Source organism: Eptatretus burgeri, chromosome 18, assembly GCF_056783735.1.
Source record: "Eptatretus burgeri isolate ZD-2024b chromosome 18, Ebu_testis_v1, whole genome shotgun sequence".
NCBI classification, from domain to species: Eukaryota; Metazoa; Chordata; class Myxini; order Myxiniformes; family Myxinidae; genus Eptatretus; species Eptatretus burgeri.
Window position 1 is genome coordinate 18,955,550 of NC_140978.1, and position 17,122 is coordinate 18,972,671.

Sequence of the window (17,122 nt, forward strand, 5' to 3'; positions counted from 1 at the left end):
AATCAAAGAAAGATTTTGACATCGACACGGACAGCGTGGGCAGTTTACAGGCTCCTTGTGCGAGTCCGTTGAAGGAAAATTGTGAAAATAAATTTTCACCTTCGTGTCGTCCAATGAAAACGCCATAACGAAATGGGTTCACGCCGGAAAACAGCGATGGCGACCAATAATCGGTGAATATAAGGAAGACCAGGCCAAGAACAGCACAGGAGGCGATCCTGGGTTCAAGTTCTCTTCAGGTCTTCGGCTGAATGAAAGACGTGTTGGTGATTCCTTCAAGAGGAACTTGTTCTGTTCAACACCAAAGGGAACTGCTGCTGGTGTCTGCAACCAGGTATGGACGACTACATTTGTATCTCCCTCCATAGGATCGCGATCTCTGCGTTTCTCGACCCCCCAATGTCCGAAATGTTTCCTTGGACGACGAGTGCTCTGCAGGATTGAACTTCCATCGAAGACCTCTTCCACCCTCATCCCGGACCTCTTGCACCCTCATCCCGGACCTCTTCCACCCTCATCCCGGACCTCTTCCACCCTCATCCCGGACCTCTTCCACTCTTATCCCGGACCTCTTTCACCCTTATCCCGGACCTCTTGCACTCTTATCCCGGACCTCTTCCACCCTCATCCCGGACCTCTTCCACCCTCTTCCACCCTCATCCCGGACCTCTTCCACCGTCGTCCCGGACCTCTTCCACCGTCGTCCCGGACCTCTTCCACCCTCGTCCCGGACCTCTTCCACGCTCGTCCCGGACCGCTTCCACCCTCGTCCCGGACCTCTTCCACCCTCGTCCCGGACCTCTTCCACCCTCGTCCCGGACCTCTTCCACCCTCGTCCCGGACCTCTTCCATCCTCTTCCACCCTCGTCCCGGACCTCTTCCACCCTCATCCCGGACCTCTTCCACCCTCGTCCCGGAACTCTTCCACCCTCATCCCGGAGCTCTTCCACCCTCATCCCGGGAGCTCTTCCACCCTCATCCCGGGAGCTCTTCCACCCTCATCCCGGAGCTCTTCCACCCTCATCCCGGGTGCTCTTCCACCCTCGTCCCGGGACCTCTTCCACCCTCGTCCCGGACCTCTTCCACCCTCGTCCCGGACCTCTTCCACCCTCGTCCCGGACCTCTTCCACCCTCGTCCCGGACCTCTTCCACCCTCGTCCCGGACCTCTTCCACCCTCGTCCCGGACCTCTTCCACCCTCGTCCCGGACCTCTTCCACCCTCGTCCCGGACCTCTTCCACCCTCGTCCCGGACCTCTTCCACCCTCATCCCGGAACTCTTCCACCCTCATCCCGGACCTCTTCCACCCTCTTCCACCCTCATCCCGGACCTCTTCCACCCTCATCCCGGACCTCTTCCATCCTCTTCCACCCTCATCCCGGACCTCTTCCACCCTCGTCCCGGACCTCTTCCACCCTCGTCCCGGAACTCTTCCACCCTCGTCCCGGACCTCTTCCACCCTCGTCCCGGACCTCTTCCACCCTCATCCCGGAACTCTTCCACCCTCTTCCACCCTCGTCCCGGACCTCTTCCACCCTCGTCCCGGACCTCTTCCACCCTCGTCCCGGACCTCTTCCACCCTCGTCCCGGACCTCTTCCACCCTCGTCCCGGACCTCTTCCACCCTCGTCCCGGACCTCTTCCACCCTCGTCCCGGACCTCTTCCACCCTCGTCCCGGACCTCTTCCACCCTCGTCCCGGACCTCTTCCACCCTCGTCCCGGACCTCTTCCACCCTCGTCCCGGACCTCTTCCACCCTCATCCCGGACCTCTTCGACGACCATGCCAACTCCCCTCTCAGATTTCTCCTTGCCGCCGACGACTCCCCTCTCAGAGCACTCCCCCCCCCCTTCCTCGACGACCACATAATAGTCATTGCATTGGTGGTGCGATGCAGTGATTGCTGACATCGGTGGGCATACCAGTATTGATATTGTTCCTTCCACGTTGGATCCCCATGTTAAAACATTCACCACAACACAGCATTACGTGATTAGGTCACAATGAAATCGATTTTTAATTACTCAGCATTTATTTCTGTGAGAGCTTTTTGCACCTAAACTGCGAGAGTGACGCACTGCTCGTGCGCGTGGTCCCATACCTGACCTGACCTGTGTCTCATGATGTCACAAACAAATCGCATCAACATCAATCACTTGTTCAGCTTTTTTGAATTTGTTTTTTTACGGCAGGATGCATACGAGGTCTACCCCAAATGTAAAGCCTCGTGTTTTAGTTCACATTATTTTAACCGTTTCTAAACTTGGTGTTGCATTTTCAAAACTTTTTATTTAGTTCGACGACACTCTGTGCTCTTCTCTCAAAGGGAAATCGCAGAATACTTTGTATTCAGGCTAACGATTTAACTACTCGTATATTACAATGGATGCATTGTTTTGGGGTAACCCCTCATACGTCTGTGACTTGCTCAATTTCCATCATTGTGACTGTACTTTTTCTCATTTTCTTTGTGTGACCTCCTCAGCCCTTTTCGATCTCGCTCTCACCATGGAGTCGCCACCCTCCTCGCTGGAGTCGTCGACGCAGTACTCGGACAGCAGTTTTATCAGTTCACAAACGATCCGCATCTTCAAGATCATTGTTATCGGAGAGAAAAATGTTGGGAAAACCTGCCTGACCTTTCGTTTCTGTGGAGGGAGCTTCCCTGAGCGGACTGAGGCGACTATCGGAGTTGACTTCAGAGAGCGTTCTGTAGAGATTGAGGGTGAGAGGATCAAGGTGAATTAAGGATGTACTTGGTAATTGGTCTTTGTGGGTGGTGTCTTTATCTTCAAGTGGTATTTTATACGTGTTCCTGACAAATACTTGTGTGATAACAGTGAAGATAATTGTGATTGTTGCGTATATCCCTCAACCAAAAGTCTTGGAGCAACCCTTTCTCACTGAGATTGGCCCACGTGCATTATTTGAGTCGACAGGACAGGATGAAATCTTGGCGACAGTCATAGCTCGGTTTCAGAGCATCACATTCCAGAGGAAGGAGTAAACAAACTTCAAATTACAGAATGCTAATTGACTGCCAAGGGAGAGAATGTCTGTCTATCAATGTGGACTTGACCGTCTCATCCATCCACAAATTGACTGTGATGCATATTTTCATGAAATATACTTGACTATTCATGACAACATAGCCACTGTTGTCTCATGATATTATGATTCTGCTTGTAATATATCGACCTGCTCTTCCAAGAGATGAGTAGAACGAGGGGCATTTGAACTTATCTTGAAAAAGGACATGTGACTTTGCAGTTGCGGATACCCAACCCGGCCTGTTGGTATTACTCACTATAGTCAGATGGCACAGATGTGATAGCCAGTTGTGCTGCAAACCATGAGTTTGGAATTTATAATTGAATGAAGCGACCAGTCTGATGGTCCACTCTTCCAAATACTGTGGCCTATAGCACCTGCAAGCAAGTGCAGACAGATGTGACAGCCTGGTTCAGTCCCCTTCACATGATGGTATAAATCCATGGTGCAGAGTGCCTCCCTGTGAAACGCTAACATTGCCCACTCATCAAATTCGGATTACAGTAAACCCTCAAGTATCACAGGTTTACGACCAATCGCAATCGGTAACCTATCGTGTTCCGATTTAGTTATCATGGTATTTCATTTCGGCCAATTGCGGTTTTTGAGGCAAGATGAGTCGGTGTTTGCATCCACATATACGGTTACTTCCCATAACGAGCCTTTTTCTTGTTTCTCGCGCACCGTTGATTGTCGTAATCAGATCAGCATGTACAGGAAGAAGCTAAATTTAATAATAAATCGTCATCGAACAGGATATGATATGTGGACATCGTGCACTACGAGATCTACAAGATCTAGTAGCCACACAACTATTAATAATGGTGCCCAAATGTAAAACGATGGACACAATTAGTTGTGCCAAAAGGCAGAGAGAAGTTGACATTGTGCGAAAAAGTCGAGTTGTTAATGTATTGGCAAGAGGTCCAAAGTGTGGCATCTGTGGGCCGCCATTGCGGGACTAATGAATCGACTGGGTGCTAAACGTGAGTCAAATATTCGTGCCAGCCAAGCGCAAAAGTGTAATTCCAGTCCTGTGATCCTCTTATTGAAAGGTTGGAAAAAGCGCTTGATTGTTTGGATCACGGATCAAACAGAAGAAAAAAAATTACACTGAGTGGATCGGTGTCTGGGAGAAACCATTGCGGATTTACCCTTTTTTTAGTGGACCGGTGATACGGGATAAATCGTTGCAGATTTACCAATGATTCCACGAGGCAGCCGGGACCGAGCTGATCCAACAACCATCACAAGTTCTACACCCACATCTTTCTAACCTCCACCCTCCCCCTATAGAAGCATCATCGTCTCCGAGCTAAGTCTTGTGTTTTTCAATTTACGGCGGAATACAGTATGAACGAGTATGTAATATTTTACCCTCACCTACCTTGCTGTTTTGGAATATTTCCTCGAAGCCCCACACTTTCCCTTTTTCCCTTTGGCTCTTGGTTTCCACGATTGTGGCATTTTCCAGGAACCTAACCCCTATGATATTTGAGGGTTTTCTGTATTTTTGAGGTGAATTTGCTACCAAATGAGATATCAATAAAGCAAACGCGCTGCCCTTCAGAATAGACATTATTCCATCCATCCATTGGGACCATACTCTGTGCAGAGCATTGGTGCTGTCTAAGCAGTCTCCTTGGCTATTGGGCACAATTTGGGACGGGTCGCCACTCCGACACAGGATACCAGCAAGCTGGCACTCATTTTGCCGACCTCAGAAGGATGTCAGGCTGAGTCAACTCACCTGGTATTAATTCAACAGCCGAGTGGGATTTGAACTCGGGTCCCTTGGATCCCAAGCCAACCACCCTAAATAGACATTGTTGCTACCTACAATCATTAGTGTAGAAATGCATTTCAAAAGACTATATTTACTCCTGGTGAACATTGTCATCATGATTTGCAGCACCGAAATGGAGGATGCATCTTTGCTGGGGGCTCATCTATGCCGATGATGTTTTCGTCCCCATCCCCCCACCCCCATAAGTTGAGGCAGGAGTTTAGAGGTTGTGCAGGATAATGGCAAACGATCTGCACAGCAGGCCAACAGGGAAAGCAATTGCATCAGTATGTTTGTCTCTGTCTGCCTGTAAAGAAAAATTGATAAATCATTCCAAACAGGAAACTTACTGTTTTTAGGGACTTCATAAAGGACACAAACAACAGGCACGAAGAACTAATTTAAGGCGTTAAATAATGTGGTGTAAAAGACCATGTATCCCAAATGCATCAATGGCAGTAAACTTCTAATTTGATTGTTTTGGTTGTCTATCCTGCAGTCTTTCAAACTTTTATTTTATTGCAATGAAATTTGATACATATTTTGAACACTGAAGGACATGAATCAGCTTGTTGGCACACTTCCAAAAACCTTCAGTTTATCAGAACTTTGATTCTGAAGTTAGCAAAATTGTAGGCCATCTCGACCAATCATATTATCACTCGCGCTCTCCCAGCGGAGGAATATTGATATTTGTACAAAATAGCAGTGCCCAGCGATGCAACACCTGACCTAACTTCCTCCAAAAAAATCAGTCTGCTTAGTGCATCTTTTTCTCAAAGATCACTCAAATTGTCAGTTTTTCTGAGAAGAGGAAGCAGAAAGTTTGTGGTTGTGTAAATGCATGGATAAACCTCAATGGTAAAAAAAACCGCACCTGTGTCCTAAGTAAGCTGTGCAGTTTATAAAAGGTCTGTGTGAATGGGTGCATGGGCACACATGGCAAAACTCCAAATGCCGACTTGTGAACTTGCGACCCGTGACCTCCCCCCCCCACCCCCCCCCGCAAATCCCAGGAAAGGAGGATAGGAGGGTGTCCAAAAGCTCTAGATGTTGGCTTATAAAGGGAAAGGGTAACCCTTCCCATGTCATTTTTCTCAAGAGTGCACAGGGTAAAGTGTTCATTGAACTGTTTAGTTTTGAAAGGTGTCATTAAATCTTTAATGTCCACCACCAAATTCTAGGAAATGGGATGGCCATCTTAGCATCCTCTTTAAAGGATTACGTACTCATTGATGCCATGTCTTTCCCCTTCTTGGTGAGAGGTGATGCAAAATAAACACTCGTCATCTGCATTTACATCCATTCAGGTTGCTTGTCGTGGGGAATTTGAGGTGGTGGGTGGAGTGTCGCATTAAAAACCCATTTATCATATTTAAAAAAATATATGAGAAAGTATTAAGCAAAGAAGAGATAATTATGGCAATTCTAAACATCATCTTTTTGACAGTTGCAGCTCTGGGACACAGCAGGCCAAGAGCGTTTCCGTCGGAGCATGATTCCTCACTACTACCGAAACGTCCATGCAGTGGTGTTTGTGTACGACGTGACACGGCGTGACTCCTTTCTTGGCCTGCCGCTGTGGTTGGAAGAGTGCCAGCACCACATAGCCACGCAGGACATTCCTCGCATCCTTGTTGGCAACAAGTGTGATTTGCAGGACAACATTAAGGTGATGGATTGCGTATTAATATTACAAATGACAAGTTTAATTACACTTTCATTTGGACCATGTTCGGTTCGCACCCATACTAAAAATATCAGTTTACTTTGTTGCTTCAGAGTATTCACACCCTTTCATTTCTACATGCTTTGTCTTGTGATCACGAGACTTGCACTCGGTAGAGCGTATACCTCCGCCAGGCTGAACAGTTTACATTTTGTATCCCACTGATAGGCTGGATCATTATCCAGACCTGAACCAAAATCTGATCGACTCGTTCTTGTTCTTGTCACCTTACCCATTCGTCCACTTAGTTTTGTTGTAATCCTTCAACTTTTTGAGATATCATGCTATATATCATTTTTGGTTCCATCTCTCAATGGTGAAGAATCACTCTAAAAAAATTAAAGAATTATAGTATGTGGATCTTCATAAAAATCTACTCGATTTGTTCTTGTCAAACAGCCAACCTGTCCACCAAATTTCGTCTGAATCTATCTACAGCTTTTTGAGATATCCTATTCACAGGCAGGGATGAAAACATAGCCTCCATCCACCTTCGGTAGCAGAGGTAATAAAGTCAAACCTTTCAAGCCATGCACAAAGCCTTTTGTTTTAATTTCGATTTTGCTTTGTAAATGGCAGCTTTGAAACATTTTTACAGGGTGATATTTTCCAGACTCCTGATGCATTTTCAAAATGTTTCAATGGAGGGCGACCACCGGCTTTTATTAAAACGTGTCACACATATTCTCACTCAGGCTCGTGTTATGGCAGTGGGCCCTTCTGGCAAACTACTTTTATAAACCGACCCTTCATTATTGATTAAACCATGTTGCCTCGGTTTAAATATATATATATATATATATATATATATATATATATATATATATATATATATATATATATATATATATATATAATAAATGACCCGTGAACCCGTTGGGTTCCCGTTGTGACAGCAGTTGATAAAAAAAAAAAAATCATTTCAAAAAATAAATAAATAAACCCGTATCTTGCCAAAAGGTGACCACGTGTGACTTCTTTAAGGTCACACTGAGGTGAACAGAGCTGCTGTCTACCAGGAGCGACTCTGAGGAATATCTGCCTACGAGAGATTCCGATGAGAATCGTTCTACAGAGTAACCATGAAAAATATGCTTTTTCCTCGTAACGTCACCAAATGACGTCATAATGTCTCAAGCTTGACATATCTAGAAAGCACTCATCGAGGTGTTCAATTTGAGGTACTACACGATATGGTTCCTAAAACTTGAAAATTTGACCTTGGGGTCAAATATGTTTGACCTTAGGCGCTAACCATGAAGGTCAAGGCCAATCGCCACCAAAAATTAATCAGCTGAGTGCCAGACCATGAACTATATTCCCATGAAGTTTGAAGACGATCCGATCAAAATTACTCAAAAAATAAGGGTTTCGTCGACTCCCCTGATTTGCGACAAAGTGACCTTGACCTTTGACCTTGACCTTCAAAATTTTGTGCACTGAAAGGGACCTCTATAGGCCTCTGATATGCGAAGTAACAAAAATTTCCAATGATAACTGTGCTCTGCAGAATTTTTTTTATATGTGATTACAGACAAACAAAAAAAACAAACAAAAAAAACATACAAGCTGACGAACATATCTTGCAAAAACTTCGTTTTGGCAAGATAAAAAGATGGCTCCAGCGAACTATACTGCTGAGGTTGTTTGCATTGATCAAATAATCCCGAAGAGGACTTGACTGAATCAGGAATTGATTTTTTTATATTTTTCGTTGCCCGATTTTAACGAAACTTGATATTGCGTGTCAATGTGAAAAAAAAAAAAAACGGAGAAAAGAAAGTCGAATAAATCATTGTGCGTAATCTTCTAAACACAATTTTATTTATTAATGAACCCAGAAGTATTAGATCAAAATGGCGATGTTTATTTTATGCTTAAAAATAAATCGTTTTTGTATACACTAAATGTTTGAGATTTTCAAATAAATCATTTCAAGAAAAACAAAAGATAGCTCCAGCGAACTATACCGCTGAGGTTGGTCGCATTGATCAAATTCTCCCAAAGAGAACTTTACTGAATCGGGAATAGATTTTATAATAATTTTTTTCGTTGCCCAATTTGAATGAAACTTGATACTGCACACCGCAGGAGAATGGTGAGTAAGTTGGCACTAAAATGTTTGCGCAATCGTGTACCGTTTTGGCTGTATTTCAGGAACATACATGCATACATACATACATGCATACAAGATGAGAGTTTTAGTAATATATAGATAGATTGTATTCACATTCACAATGTTTTGTTGATTTTGGTGAAGCATACTCTCACCTGTCTATGTGTGGGCAGGTCACAACCCAGGAAGCGCAACAGTTTGCCGATACTCACGGCATGCCGCTCTTCGAGACCTCCGCTAAAGCGCTCATGAATTCGGGGGACCACATAGAGGCAATATTCCTAACACTCGCACACAAGTTGTACAGTCATCGCTCTATGACTGTGCCCACACTCTCACATCAGCAAGCTCACACCACCATCTTTGTCAAGGATGAATCGCTATCCAATGAAGGCAACTGTTACTGCTGATATTTGTTTGCTTTTACCAAATGCTGATTGAGGACTTTGCATATTGAACCAAGACCACCAGATTGTCAGTTTTAAAGATACAGTATTTGAAACGTTTGGTACTCTTGGTCAATAAAAAGTTTGGGGGAGAGGGGACTTTTGTGTGTGCAGGACTTCATCTCAATAGGTTGGAATGCATTGATCTCAACCTATTAACATCAACAATTCTTAAGACTGCAGGTTTGAAGTGATCATAGAAATGCATGATGCTGTCCACTTGCTCTGGATTCATTCCAAAACGAGCAGCAGATTTGATTTATTGACAAAATTAATTCTGCAAGTACATGTTCAAGCTGCTCTTTTCAATAGTGGGTTGGGAGGGGAGGGGGGAGTTTGGGGAGAGTTGCATTGCTATCCCAAATTTGCGCTGTTTTGATAAAATTTCAAGTTCATCGGGTTAAAAAGTGGGCATTTCCCATTTCAAAGATTTTAAAGGTTTTGCAAGCCAATCAAAAGAATGAAATAAATTATGAATTGCTGTTTTTGTATATTGTTTTACTTTTTTTTTATTTTCTCATACGGTATGTTGTGAAACTAAGTTTGTTCAAATCGAAGGCAAACAATCTGGGCCTAAATATATTCGGGCTTGTAGAACATGCCAGAACATATATATATATATATATATATATATATATATATATATATATATATATATATATATATATATATATATATATATATATATATATATATACACACACACACATCACAGCCCAATTAAAGCACTCATCATCTTGAGTACTTGGATTGTTGAGAGAATTTGTATTTTTTTTTTTTTCTTTCATTCATATTCAGCAAAATTGTGGGTTTCCACACCATGCTGCACCAAACTCTTCTTTTTGAGTTTCCACTTGTGTGTTCCTACCTGGAAATGTTTTGATTTCTTTGCATATCAGAAGTTAAAATTCATGTTTTGTCAGTTGGGTGTTGCTGTTATCTGGAAGAAAGTGCATTTTATTTACTGGAATAAGTGCTGTAATTTTAGTGACTAATTGCACGAAGCATTGTATTCGTACTTGAAGATCTATTGAAATATTTAGCATTCCCTTTCAGTTGTAAGGATACACGTTACATTACGATCATTGGTTGGAGTAAATGGGAGATGAACTGTGAACGCTGCTCTTTCAAACATCGGCAATGTATTTGTTTTTGATTTTGTATGAGATGCTTGAAGTCTTGGAATGCTCATGGTGATTCATAGTTGATGGCATTGCCCTTTTAAAATACACTTGCATGTGCATCCCGACCGTAACTAAAATCTAATCGGCTTGGTCTTGTCACCTACCCAACAAGTTCCATCCGCATCCGGCCAAAACTATCGATTTTGGCCCCATCTCTCATTGGTCAAAAATCACTTCTAAAATTCTCTTATCCGGATAGTCACCAAAATCTCATCAATTCGTCCTTGTCACACACCCAACCTGTCCACTAAGGTTCGTCCAAATCCATCCATCACGTTTTAAGATATCCTGCTCATCAGAAAAACAAACTGGTGAAAACAACCCCCGTCCACCTTCGGTGGTGGAGGTAATAAGCACTAAAAAAAATTTTTTTTATCTTTGAATCTCATTCACACAAGGGTGACGTTCCACATCATGGTCAAGGATGGTTGTGGATGCCTATTACTAGCATCACCCAATATCAGTCATCTTTGCAACCCACCCTCCCTTGTTTCTAACCACTTCTAAGCTTAAGGCAGAGTCACGAATCCCCGTTAAGGGAAATCAGTCAGCATCTATTTATTATGTAAATACTATGACATATTTTAACCTCTTCCCCTGTATACTTTTTATTATCTCCCCTCTTTCTTTTCCAATTTTTTTTATTTTCTGAATCCTTTCCCCACCCTGCTTACATGATCAATTAAAAATTGCTTTTGTTCTGTACAATCCACGACCAAACCATCTGGGTTTTGTTGTTTATTTTTTGATGATAATTAATCATACTTTTATGGGATTTTTTTATTTTTATATGCACCAGCTAATGTTTATCACTACAAAGGATATAAAGTCAATGGGATCTGGGATGAGACTAAATAATGGTTATTCAGTGTTTGAAGGGTTAATATGCAAAGAAAATACAAAATGTTTATTGTAATATTTGACCACAAATACAAGATCATGCGTATACTTTTTCATCATGCCAGTCATTGTTAAAAAAAAAAACATTTAAGTGATTAAAACCGTAACATTAATGCATGGAATATCGAGTAAAATAAACTACTGTATACACGTTAGCTTAAGTTTCATGAAGAAAGCACCAAGAATTTGCATGAAGTAACAATTGGTAAAGTACATTACTTGCATTACAAATATCCTTGTGAACTGATGTGGGGGGGGGGGGGGTCTGGAGCCTAGAGGCTTGCATACTCGCTTCTGAACTGTCCAACCTGGCTTCCAATCTTAAAACAGCTATAAACTGTCGTCCCAGTGTTTCACCGGCACGATGATCCGTCAATATGTGTGCCGTCCCTTGGATAGATGTTAACCTGAGCATCCCGTCTGCTTCCATTAGTTGGTGGACGTTAAAGAACCCACGGTGTCCTCCAGGAAGAGTAGGCGAGCTATCGCTGTCACCATGGACAAATTACAAATTCCTACCCGAACTACTGCTGCGAAGGCAATGGCAACCCCCCTCCCCTCCCCCCCAATGTAGCCCTTTGCTGCCAGGTGACTGCCTCGATAGCACCGATGCTCTATAAAGAGTACATCTCATTTCATCACTAGCCCTTGTGCTTTACACCCAGGTATCCATGAGTGCAGTTTATGCAGCCATCAAACACTGAGTAAGTAATGTACAACTTCAGACAATGGGAGGCTGTGTGCAAGTGAGCAACGGCCGGGTAATAGAGGTGGGTCTTTGCCTGCGGCGAATGGCAATGCGAACAATAACAGGCCAGGGGTTTGTGACATTGGTGAATGAACACCGGTTGCAGGTGGGGAGAGTTGCTGTGGGAATTTTGCTTCAATGGACAGCTGTAGCCACAAGTTTTGTGCCCTCTTTATACTTTGCTCGTTCCTTTTATCCGTACATATTGTTACTTGGAGATGGACGGGGAAGACACAGCTCGACTTTGCTGGAAGTGATGGATTTGTGGCCATGAGGTATAGGGCCCTTCATTTATTACTTATGGAATGTGGTGGAATCTTTGTCCTCCCATCCCCTCTCTTTTCTGTGCCTTCTGCACCCTCCATTGATCTCTTTCCTCCACTTTCTTCATTTCTCTCCCTAAACCTACCTTCACTTACTTTCTCTCTTCTATCATCCTCCTTTCCCTTTCTTCATTTCAATTTTCTCATTACAACTCCTTCACCCCACGATGCTTACGCATTAAATGCAGCGGGTGATCCGTCAGTGCTTGCCTTGTTACTCACTTTTTGTATCGGTTTTGGTACCATTGGAATTGCCGAAGTCACCAATGTGCATTTCCTACCTTACAATAACACTGAACTGGAGTAAAGAATATTTTTTTTACAGACGTCATCTAAAGCTCAGGGAAGAGCTTCTATCTACATCACATACAAGTAGGATAAAGATGTTAACAAACGAGAGCCACTAAATAGAACATGGGATTTGAATCTGACATCCCAGCCTCTTGAATGAGCTAGGTGCTCAGATGGGAACACAAACGAGATCCAATTATGAAATGTCTCGGTGAGGTTTTCATTAAGGATACGCATTTCTGGGTGGAAAAAGTGTTTTGGGGATTATTTTTTTTTTGTTTTTTTTTGGTACGTTCCAAGATCTTGAAGGCTTACCAACACAGCCATTAGCACCGTATCTTACGCATGCGACGCGCCATGCGGCGAGTGTCCCTGCTGTCGTGCTGCCAGCGCCTCACGGCCGTGATGATGAGCCTGTCCGCGCGCCGCTGACCCAGCATCAGGTAGTTCTCTCGGACGTCGCTGATCTCCTCGCACATGCACCTCAGGCCATCTCGGAGCCACAGATCACCTTGCCGCAGCTCCTCCTCTCTGACGCCATTCAACCTGTAAATGGACTTGCTCTTCACTTCGGCCACGATTCTAGTGTCCCTTCCTGAGTGCGACATCTCCTTGATCTTCATTTTAACGGCTGCCAAGATAGGGTGGGGTAGAGGAAGCAGTTGAATACATCACAATGAAAATGATCACAATGACGGAGCAAACGGTGTTATTCCGCGCACCAGTGGAATTACCAAAGTCATTTTTGCAGAAATTTTTGATGATTCTCTTGTCATCGCCGAACTTGGCAACGCAGGCATCGCAAACTTTAAATTCTGAAACAAGAAAACAACATAGAAGGAGGATTAGATTGGGACCACACTCTGTGCGGAGCATGAGTGCTGCCTGGGCAGTCTCCTTGGCTATTGGGCACAATCCTGGAAGGGTCACCACTCCGACACAGTATCCCAACATGCTGGCACTCATTTTGCCGACCTCGGAAGGATGACAGGATGAGTTAACCCCACCTGGTATTAATTCAACAGCTAAGTGGGATTTGAACTCAGGACCCGAGGGTCCAAAGCCCACCACCCCAACCATTAAGCCAACACCAGGCATAACATGGAAGAACTTTACAAAACACATCCTCTCGACCTTTTCCATCTCGATAAATCATCAAATTAATCAGTTAAGTTGCATAACAATGAACATAAAACCTGGCAATGCATTTACAAGAATTAGTAAATTAAGTAAACGAGATGGAAATTACAGCCTACAAGGTTGTTGTAAGTAAATTGATGGATTTTTTTTTTATTCACTTCCAGAGACCCTCTGATATCACCAAGTATTCGAGTATTGAAAAGTTACCTTGCGACGGCTCAACGGTTGGAATGGATGGCGTCGGTGATGCAGAGATGCACAGGTCGTTATCTGCAGGAAATATATCACAGCCAAGCATGTCCGGCCAGGGATATCCGAATGCCTCCATCACGGGCACGCAGGAGTCACGCACGGTCTCGCAGAGTGACCGACACGGCCTGATGGCGCCGTGCAGACCCTCAACGCACACCGGCGCAAACACCGAACAGAGGAATTTCTTGGTGTCTGGATGGCAACGTTTCGCCAGCAGTGGGACCCAGGATGCAGCTTGTTGCACAACCTCACGCACCGACTCGTGTCCCAATAGGTTGGGAAGCCACATCTCCGAGTATCCCACACCACGGCACAACGCCATGCTCGTCGGCATGGGTTTGCATGAACGCCGCCCATCGTGACCCCTGTGTCCAAGGTGATTCGACGCATCGATCTTAACAGTCACCAAAGTGGTGATCAGCATGTGAAGGATACCGATTCTTCCACCCATGGCTGGGGTCCCGGTCCTCAAGCAGATCTAACTGTGCTCTGCGTACTTGTGGCTCCTGGAGGGTACGGCGAGGAATGGGTGAACGGGGGAGGGAGGGACGCTTTGGAGGGCTGGGGGAGGGAAATTGCAAGAGGGCTTTGATTGTGGTCGCAACTCAACAAAAAGTGGGGCAGACAGTTTGAATTGTAACTCCAGAAAATAAGAAAAGTGTTTGCAACCATGCAGAACCAATTGCGAGCTTTGCGAATTGAAGAGTCCCAAACAAACAATGAATTGTTGTGGTCGCCGCTGTCCGAGTATGGCGAGTCGCGAAACGACTACGATAGCTCCTCGTCGACGGAACTTCTTGCTGGATCCCATGTCCAGAGATGAAGTTCCGGTACGAGTGAGTATCGGCCCCGATAAGCAGTCACTTGACGGATCAATTTTAATTGGCAGAGCAGAAGCTCGTCATGTGACCGCGATCTTAACTATGAGCCAATCGATACATCAGTCGGATCACCTTCGCTGCCATATGCCACCGCCGCGATCTGTGCAGGAAGGGTCAGGAGACAAGTTTGGTTGAATAAGTGCATTTAAAGAAGAAATGCACACATGTACAAGCGATCAATCAATTCCCCCATTACCCACTACGCGTGCACTCACACCCTCAGAATAGCAGATATATACAGGCAACTTAACGATATACTACAAAAGGGCCCCCAAACATCTGACAAATACAGACAGACAAGCCGGTAGGAGACATGGGTGGTCGCTATATAATTGCATACTAGTCATACAGTTTTTGACGGATCGGGTGTTTTTATAGTCATATATATATATATATATATATATATATATATATATATATATATATATATATATATATATATATATATATATATATATATATATATACTTGAAGGTAGGTTTACTAGTCATACAGTCATACAGTTTTTGAAAATTTTTGACAAAAAGGTTGATTATAGTGCGCATAAAAGTGCGGAAGCTGATTTTTGAAAAAAAAATTTGTTAAAAATATTTTTCGGATTTTTTCAAAAATTTCAAAGTCCAGTTGCTCGGCAACGGTGGTGTCCATAGTAACGGTGCTCAAAAGCATACAACAAGATCCTGGTATGAACCTTCCAGTCAAGTTTCATCAAAATCGGTTGACTCCTCTGGCCTCCAGAGCTGTCCATTACATACATGACAGACGGAAAACCTGAGAATAACGGTAGTCTAGTGACCACCCAATTAAGGAAGCAGCACAAAGTAATTAGCCGCTTCGAACCGGTTCAAGGAGATGGAAAGAAAGAAAATAAACGGTTATGTCGTAAAAAGAAACACTATGGATAGGGAAAAGACCATTTCTCTTATACACACACGATACACAGCACATATTTATCCACATGTATTACAATACTCTTAATAGCTCAGATACTTAAGAAACAACAAAAAAAAACCACATAAAATGTCATCACCCCCGTTGTTTTAGTAATTTTGATGTCCAACTAAAATGGCCGCCAATCTACCAGTCGGCCATCTTTAATCAGCTCGCAGAATAAAGTGAGGGGCACGTGTGTGCCATCATGTACTGTGACTGTGCCAAGTTTGAAACAAATCGGACCATGCATGTCTGACAAATGGTTGGGGACACATTTAAGTAACAAAATGGCCACCAGTCAGCCATCTTGGATCTGATCTCAAACAAAAAGACAAGCATATGCAAGCCATCGTTCTTTATCTGGCTGGCAAGTTTAAACAACAATGGTAAATGCATGTCTGAAACTAGAGGGGGAGCACTCAGTAGAGTGCAAAACCTCCGCCGCCAATACTGCTAGGTCACTCAAGTGAACCTGATATCCTATTCATTCGATTTGACGTCAACAGTGCTCACAGAGTTATAGTTTGCAACTTTCCCTTTTCTTTTAACTTTTACATACTCAATTCATTCGTCATAACTAGATTCCTTGAGACAGAAATTGATTTTATGTGGGTATATCCACCTGAAGTTCCAAAATCAGCCGCATGTTTTTTGTGACATGTTTTTTTGTTGGAAATCACTTATAACATGAAGAAATGCAAAAAAAAATCGAAATTTTGTTGAAAAAAAATTTGCAATTTTTTTTTTCTCTAACAATTTTTTTTGGGGGAGGGGGGGTTGGAAATCACTTAAAACATGTAGAAATGCAAAAAAAAAGAAATCGAAATTTTGTTGAAAAAAGTTCCAAAAAAATTTTTTTCTCTAACAATTTTTTTTTGGGGGGGGGGGTTTGGAAATGACTTAAAACATGTAGAAATGCAAAAAAAAAAATTCAAATACTTTTTCAAATTGGCCACCATAGCGGCCATATTGGATTTTGGACCAAGTCCAAAATCTAATGGCATGATCCTTGGACCAGACCTAACCCCCCACCAAGTTTCGTCGAAATCCGTTGAGGAGTTTTTCCGTAATACTGTTCACAAACAAACAAACAAACAGAAAGGGGTGAAAACAGTAACCTCCATCCATCTTCGAAGATGGCGGAGGTTAAAAATGGTTGAGGACGTGTTCAACATCAGGTTTTTTTTACAACTAAAATGACCGCCAGTCTACCAGTCGGCCATCTTTGAACAGATCGCAAAATTAAGTTTGGTGCAGGTGTATGCCGTCATTTACTGTGATTATGTCTTTGTGCCAAGTAGTAATAAAATCGAGATATGGTTTCGGACGCACGCATGCACACAC

The 17,122-nt window shown here is 43.5% G+C and overlaps 2 protein-coding genes across 2 annotated transcripts; one reads left to right on the forward strand and one right to left on the reverse strand.

Annotated features, from left to right (window-relative positions):
• Positions 1 to 4: 4 nt before the first annotated feature.
• RAB33B (RAB33B, member RAS oncogene family) lies at positions 5 to 11,018 on the forward strand. Its single transcript, XM_085863681.1, has 4 exons — positions 5 to 334; positions 2,484 to 2,737; positions 6,286 to 6,507; positions 8,854 to 11,018. Exons 2-4 carry the CDS (start codon positions 2,507 to 2,509, stop codon positions 9,088 to 9,090), a joined length of 690 nt encoding a protein of 229 aa, XP_085719807.1. The 5' UTR covers positions 5 to 334; positions 2,484 to 2,506; the 3' UTR covers positions 9,091 to 11,018.
• Positions 11,019 to 11,190: 172 nt separating this feature from the next.
• Positions 11,191 to 14,759, reverse strand: LOC147008673 (secreted frizzled-related protein 2-like). The gene is made up of 3 exons (XM_085863679.1): positions 13,920 to 14,759; positions 13,307 to 13,387; positions 11,191 to 13,203 (listed from the first exon to the last, which is right to left on the reverse strand). The coding sequence occupies exons 1-3, from the start codon at positions 14,413 to 14,415 to the stop codon at positions 12,899 to 12,901; spliced, it is 882 nt and encodes a 293-aa protein (XP_085719805.1). The 5' UTR covers positions 14,416 to 14,759; the 3' UTR covers positions 11,191 to 12,898.
• Positions 14,760 to 17,122: the final 2,363 nt, after the last annotated feature.

Excerpts from the sequence above, each read along its gene's own strand:
- RAB33B (XM_085863681.1), top strand. The coding sequence starts at position 2,507 with ATGGAGTCGCCACCCTCCTCGCTGGAGTCGTCGACGCAGTACTCGGAC. Across the intron at positions 2,738-6,285 it reads TTGAGGGTGAGAGGATCAAG|TTGCAGCTCTGGGACACAGC; the intron begins GTGAATTAAGGA and ends TCTTTTTGACAG. Across the intron at positions 6,508-8,853 it reads ATTTGCAGGACAACATTAAG|GTCACAACCCAGGAAGCGCA; the intron begins GTGATGGATTGC and ends ATGTGTGGGCAG.
- LOC147008673 (XM_085863679.1), bottom strand. The coding sequence starts at position 14,415 with ATGGGTGGAAGAATCGGTATCCTTCACATGCTGATCACCACTTTGGTG. Across the intron at positions 13,388-13,919 it reads AACCGTTGAGCCGTCGCAAG|AATTTAAAGTTTGCGATGCC; the intron begins GTAACTTTTCAA and ends TTCTTGTTTCAG. Across the intron at positions 13,204-13,306 it reads TTTCTGCAAAAATGACTTTG|CCGTTAAAATGAAGATCAAG; the intron begins GTAATTCCACTG and ends CTATCTTGGCAG.